Raw genomic sequence first — 7511 nt, 5'->3', positions numbered from 1 at the left:
TAACTAAAAGAAAGTTGATGTAACTGGTTAGACGTGACCAAAGGTTTTCGACGAATCCGACAGACTTTATTATTTAATTTTTATTGTTTAAAACAAAAGGTTTGTAACAATGCGCAATGAGCATGGTTTTCAAAAAAAAAAAAAAATGGGTTGCACGTCCATCTCTTATAGGCCATGTTATTACCGATATTTAGTTTGATCATTCGGCAAACTAAGATGTTATTATAATTATTAGCAAATCTCAGCAATCGATATATATATTCTTATACTCAGCAAGTATAATTTTTAATCGGCAATTATTCTTACGGCAGTTTTCAACTTACCCCCCCCCCCTCCTGTATACTAGTGAATATACTTAGTCTCTAAATATTTAGTTCATATAAGCGATAAGACGTACCAATTTATTAACGCTAACTTCCATCATTTTTTTCAACAAGCTTGACATTTAATGCGAAAGCTTATATATGCAACGTTATCATTACATTCATAATTAAAACTTTATCATTTTCTCATTTTTTCAACGTACGGACAAATAAGCACGGAATTGCGCTTAAATTGGTTGGCGTATTTAGGTTATGTTTGTTACAATTTAAGTACATTTAAGCTTCGGCAATTTATTTATTCTAAAATGCATACCAAATGTTAAACGTATTAATAGAGTTTTTAAAGTGCAAAACATTTAATAGCATTTACCGAGAGGCTCATCGTCCGCATTTAAAAATGCAACCTCCGCAATTAAATCGCGTAAAACTGTAAAATAAGATAAATATTCTGTTAAATGGCAGCGGTCGCTTCATCAAACCAGAAAATTTCTTATCACTTATTAATTACTTAAAAAATGCAGAATATTTATCATTTTAAAGTACATTTTCACTTTTTGTTAAAAAAAAATTAAGTTACGATATATTTTTCCCAAAATAATGTTTTTTTTTGGTATCAAAAATTTAATTTTTAGTCGTATATAAACTCATTTAATTATATTAAATATGGGTGTATACAAATTTTCGTACAAAAACATCAACATTTGAAAACATTCAGCCGTAATCCTGTTTCGCTTAGCATACAAATTGTTTAATGCATCAGAAAAAAGGCGCTCACTTGGTGCACTGGTAGCAGGTGTACATAAAATCATCGTTGAAATGCAATACAATATTGGAAAAATATATTGATTTTGATGCCAAAACTCTAAAACATTTTGTTCGTGCACTGACAATCTTATATATTCACTGATTTCTTTTTTTAAATCTAAGGTTACATTTTTGTCACTATCACTTCCGGAATTATCTTCTTCATCCTCAAATGACAACTTAAATTTTTTTGATTCCTTTGTCACCTTTTTAATTGGAATTATTTCACCAACTCTTTTTGAGAGATAAAAATCTGACAAAAATTCTTTCACAATTTTTAAATATTTCTTTTTTTCGTACTTTTCAAAGATATGAAAACTTTTATAATTTGGATCCAAAAAAGTGGCACACAATAAAAAGGAATTATTCTCTAATTCATATGAATCTTTGTAAGTTTGTAAAGATTCGAACAAATGTGATTTCAATATTACAATTAAAGGAGGAGTGTCACTTTTATTCTTACTCAGCTGCTTCTCAAGGTACTTTATACTTGGAATAATTAAAGAACACGTTGCATACCTATCGCCAGATAATAAAACACTTCCTTGATTAAAGCTTAATAAAGCATTTACCGTTTCTTTTAAGTTAACCATTTCATCTTCATCGAGTAAATATTTTCTCATATCTTTGTATTATTGTTTCGAATTAAAGATATCTTTTATGTAGGAGTAAAGCTAAAGCATTCGCTCTGCCATGAGAAACGTAGAGTGCCAACGAGTTTTCACATCTTGAATCAAATGAAGTATGTGATTTTTTTCGACACCTTGTCGTGTTTGACTTTCCTCTAATAAATCATTAAGTTGAGAAGAATGATTGAAAGATGTAACAATTTTCCTGCACTTAGTTAATGTTCCTGCAATAAAAAAGAATTTAGACAAACTATCTTTTTTATCACCTTCTTCAACTAAATCTATGACATTTTTAACAACTAATTGCAAAACATGTCCCATGCATCTTATTGGTTGAATGTTTAAACAAACTTTTAAAGAATTTAGACAGTTGCGTACGTTACTGGCGTTGTCTGATACTATACTCATTATTTTATCATCTACTTTAAACTTTTCTACGATTTTTAGCAAAGCCTCTTTTAAATTATCTGCATCATGGCGGCCATTAAGGTATGCAAAGCCCAAACAAAAACTGATGAAACTTGTTTTGTCAGAAATTAAATGTGCAGTTGCAGATATATAACTATAGTTTTGACAGGACGTCCATCCGTCAGTAGTAATAGATATAACTTTAATTGATAATAATTTTGATTTCAAAAGTTCAACTTTTTCTCGATATAAATCAGTTAAAAGAGATCTTAACTTTTTTCGGCAAGTCACTTTATACTTTGGATTTAAACACAAAACAAATTCTTTAAATGCACTACTTTCTACCAACATAAATGGAAGACAACAGGCAATAATGAAAATTAAAAGAGCTTATCAATCTTATCGCTAACTTCTTTTGACAAGCCACTCATAGTTCGTTTTTTTTTCGGCGTTATTATTCATGTTCAAGATAGTAATCTAATATACTCTTTGATGTTTTACAAGAGTACTTTTTAGGTCTGTTACTATTACATTGATTGCATATCCATTTTGATGTTTCCTCGTCAATTGAGTAATATTCGTATGTAGTTTTAGCTGCTCCTTCAATGGACTGAGCATCAACTTCAATTTCTGTTTGACCGGATGAAAAACTTTGAAGAACTTGTTTCGCTATCGTTATGATCTGCAGGGTTTTGTTCATCTATAGTCTTTCTTTTATCCAATCTTTTCTTCGTCAGATTCATCAAATCAGATATTGGAGCAGCATATTCAATTGGAGAAAACGTATTATTTTTCGACATAGTTTAAAAATGCAATTTCTTAAAGTAAATTTAAATATATATTTGAGAATAACGGTTTATCTAATATAGCGGGAAACCATTACTTTGAGGTGTCAGTTAAGACATTCCTTAAGTTTTGTTGTGTTGAGAAATTATATCAACATAATATGAATTAAGACAAATAAATCAACTTAAAGACATTCATTAAAATTTATTGTTTTTAAGAAATTTAAAATACGTAATATAATTTGTGACAATTAGGTAATAAAAATGTTTTGTTTGTACCTAGTATTGCCCCACATTTTCTTTCATTGAATTAAATAAAAATTGGTTTGTTAGTAGAATAACTCCGCCAAAAACAGCTGATATTTTATACCGAATACATAATTAGTTATTAGCATTTTAATAATAATTAAAAAAAAAATAAAAATTGAGAGGCACCATTTTTTTTTCTAATAGTTTATGGTTCATTTTAATTAGAAATTGAAAAAATCCAGATTTAAACCGCTTTTCATTGAAAGTTAAAACAAGTACTTAGTAATAAGGGGGGAGTAATTAGATACAGATTTTTTACTATTACAAAACTCCATGTGTATATCTCGCAAACTTAAGAAAAAAAAATTTTCTCCAAAAACTGGAAAAACTCTGAAAATCAACTTTGAAAAAGATGCCATGGAGATCTAAATTGTAACTTACAGCAATTTGTTATTAAAAAAATGGCGCTCAAACCACTTCACAACTAACACGTAAGGGGTCGTCCATAAAGTACGTACGCTCATAGGGGGGAGGGGGGGGGGGGGTCTTCAAAAAGCGTACGAAAGCGTATGGGAGGGGGGGGGGGGGGGAGGGTTAAATTTAAAAATACGTAATTCGATTTTCTAATTTATCACAATTAACCAGCTAATCAATAGAAAAGTTACATTCTGACTAAAGATTCTAGTTTGCCAACATAAAAAGATGTATGGTATATGAAGTAGAGGGTATAGTTTTCCTCTATGCACACACATGTATGGGCGCCCTCAGAATTTTTTGATGTTCCAGATAGGACACTTTCACACATCGTGCAAACTCATAACTTAAGTTTGTTTATACCTATGCCAAATGAGGAGGCCTTGCAAAATATCGGGATGGCGGAGGCCTGTGAACAAAAAGCCTTAAAACGCTTACCCTCCCGACCCCCAAAATGAGAGGGGTGTAAATTTTGCATGGTTATAACTTTTAGATTTGGAAAAAAATTTGGATGGCCTCCGCCATCCAAATTTTTTGCAAGGCCACCTCATTTGGCATATTAACAAACTTAAGTTTGCACGTTGTGTGAAAGTGTTCTATCATCAAAAATCAAAACATCAAAAAATCCTGAGGGGGCCCATGCACACATGCCCGCCCTTATATACTGGCCCTGAGTAAGACCTGAGGGCCGTGGTTGATGGGACGGAGTCACCCCAAAAAAAACGTGTCAATGGCGTCTCAAAGACCGCTAGGTTTTGCTAAAATAAAAAGCTTCTTAAAATAGCAAAAGGGCACAAAATTTGCTGTTGCTCCCTCCCACTGGGTTTTACCCTTTGTTTTCAATATTACTGATCTCACCTTAGACTCGTTTTTTACTTACTAAAGAGGGGTGCCTGAAAAAAACGTCCACCTTAAGTATAGTTTATTTACATTTGATTCGTTAAAAAAACAAAAAAAGTTTTCCGAGATTTCACCGAGGATCGAACCTGGATCTCCGTGGACTATGGCCGCCGCATAAACCTTTCGCCCAAATACACACTTACATTAGTGAATTTTAAATTTATTTAAATTATTATTTGCATTTATACTTAAAGACCTTTTATAAAATGCGTAAGCAAAAAGCTTTGGGGTAGTATAAAGTATCTAAGGTACCCTCCGTCTTTTTTTTTTTTAATTAAACTTTTATATTAAGAAAAAAAAAAAAAGGAGGGATGGGGGGGATATTTGAGGGGGGGGGGGGTATTTGAGAAACGTACGTACTTTTAAGGGGGGGTGGGGACATAAAAGTACGCATTGCAACAGGGGGGAGGGAGGGGGGGGTCAAATTTCAAAATTTTTGGCGTACGTACTTTATGGACGACCCCTAACAAGATTTAAAAAAAGTATTTTTTGGGTAAAAGTAACTATATATTTTTCGCAAATTAAAAACTTAGTCGACTAAATTTAGTCGAACTAAAAAGTTAGTCGACTAATTTTAGTTACGCTAAAAAGTTAGTCGACTAAATTTAGTTAAACTAAAAAATTAGTCGACTAAACTTAGTTAGACTAAAAAGTTAGTCGACTAATTTATTTATGCTAAAATGTTGGTCGACTAATTTTAGTTACGCTAAAACGTTAGTCGACTAATTTTAGTTACGCTAAAAAGTTAGTCGACTGAATTTAGTTAGACTAAAAAGTTAGTCGACTAAATTTAGTTAGACGAAAAAATTAGTCGACTAAACTTAGATAGACTAAAAAGTTAGTCGACTAATTTATTTATGCTAAAATGTTGGTCGACTAATTTTAGTTACGCTAAAACGTTAGTCGACTAATTTTAGTTACGCTAAAAAGTTAGTCGACTGAATTTAGTTAGACTAAAAAGTTAGTCGACTAAATTTAGTTAGACGAAAAAGTTAGTCGACTAAACTTAGTTAGACTAAAAAGTTAGTCGACTAATTTATTTACGCTAAAAAGTTAGTCGACTAAATTTAGTTAGACTAAAAAGTTAGTCGACTAAATTTAGTTAGACTAAAAAGTTAGTCGACTAAATTTTGTTAGACTAAAAAGTTAGTCGACTAAATTTAGTTACGCTAAAAAGTTAGTCGACTAAATTTAGTTAGACTAAAAAGTTAGTCGACTAAAGTCAGTTAGACTAAAATGTTAGTTGACTAATTTTATTTAGACTAAAAAGTTAGTCGACTAAATTTAGTTAGACTAAAACTTACCTTAACTCCCACCCCTAATATTTACGTTAGACGTTGAACTGGCTAAAAGTTGTTTTATTTACCTTAACGTATACCAAATCCATTTTTAAAAATCGGCGTGAGAACAAAAAATCCTTTCATGCTATTGTTAAATTGCAAGTTAAAAAGACGTATTGGACCCGGACCCGAACCCAGACCTGAAAAATATTCTTAGACTCGACTCGGACTCGTCGGGTCTAAAAATGCCGGGTTTTCTCAAACCCTAACTTCACCGTATACGTCACGTCACATATACGTCTATAATTGTTCTGACAATTACTATTATGTGAATTTACATTTTTTTAAAATTATTATTTGTTGTTGAAATTTTCATAAAATTTTGTTTCTATTTTTAGCTCTTTAGCAAGATGGATTTTTTTTTAACTTTTTCAAAAATTAAAAAAAAAATCCATCAAAAAAACCCTAAACTCGGACGGATATTAGTTATAGTCTAGGGATTAATAAAGCATTAATACTATCTATTGAAGTGTTTCCTATAGCAAAGAGTGAAATTTTTATTTTTTATTAAATTTATGTTATTAGAATTTATTTCTCTATCTCATGAGGTATTATGGTTTAACCTCCTCCGGCTAATTATCATACAGAGGCCACATACCAAGGTCCCTAAAAACAAGTTTAGCTCACTTAAGAACATCATAAATCGCTTTGACGCACCAAGAGTGAGCGAGTTTAAAAGAAAAGCAAAAATAAATTAGAGTAAAAGTCAAAAGTAGTCGAGTTAAAAAGATAGCATAAACAAAACGGACATAGAACAAGATGTTAGAATGTGCGATTAGACTTTAAAATGTGCAACTAATAATTGTTTATTAATTTTTGAATAATTATCTGATAATATAGGCTTGTATATAATATAGACAAGCAGTATTTAAATAGTAATACATCTATAATCAAATTGTTATTATAACTTGTTTATATATATATTGTTTGTATATGTTTTTCCCACGTGAAACTTTTCTAAAAATAGATAGTGCGACTTTCCTTCTAACGTAGTGTGGTTTTTATTGGTGTAAGCATTATAGCCACATCAGTATCGCACCGACGCCATCGCATAAAGGGGAGTGGTAAACGTATTGCTGACCTATGCTACGCACATATGGTTCACCTAGGTACCCGATCTACTTAAAGTCGGTTTTTTATCTGAATATATCTTATTCGAATATTTTACTCTCCATTGCTTATGAACTAAAGATATTTTTCGAGTTATGCGGTTCATATTTGGTACGCATTTTATATCAATTTAAAAACAACAGTTGCCGAAGTGATTTTGAAAATATTAAAAAACTAACTGTCCAGGGGCCGTATTCTCACCTCTCCGTTAAGCTTAACGGAGCTTTGTGTGAAATTTCATTACAATATTTAAAAGTAAAGAAATGACGAAAGTTTATATAAATTCGTTAAAATAAAACTTATAGTATTTAAAAATTCATCATTTAAGCTACTAAATTTAACTTTCAGATTTATATAGGAAAACAAAGGTTGAATTTGACTAAAATTCTTTTTCTTTTGGTGTGTTTAAAGATTTTATTGTTAATGTTAAGGTTAACATGGTTATAGCAGTCCTGTATAAAAAATTATTAGTTAACTTTATCTTCCTCT

The 7511-nt window shown here is 31.0% G+C and overlaps 1 protein-coding gene across 1 annotated transcript; it reads right to left on the bottom strand.

Annotated features, from left to right (window-relative positions):
• Positions 1-967: 967 nt before the first annotated feature.
• Positions 968-1750, bottom strand: LOC136080178 (E3 SUMO-protein ligase ZBED1-like). The gene has a single exon (XM_065796790.1). It carries the CDS (start codon positions 1748-1750, stop codon positions 968-970), a length of 783 nt encoding a protein of 260 aa, XP_065652862.1.
• Positions 1751-7511: the final 5761 nt, after the last annotated feature.

Source organism: Hydra vulgaris, chromosome 05 (genome assembly GCF_038396675.1).
Source record: "Hydra vulgaris chromosome 05, alternate assembly HydraT2T_AEP".
NCBI lineage: Eukaryota > Metazoa > Cnidaria > Hydrozoa > Anthoathecata > Hydridae > Hydra > Hydra vulgaris.
The sequence above is the reverse complement of the archived record's forward strand: the minus strand, read 5'-3'. Positions and strand labels throughout refer to the sequence as shown.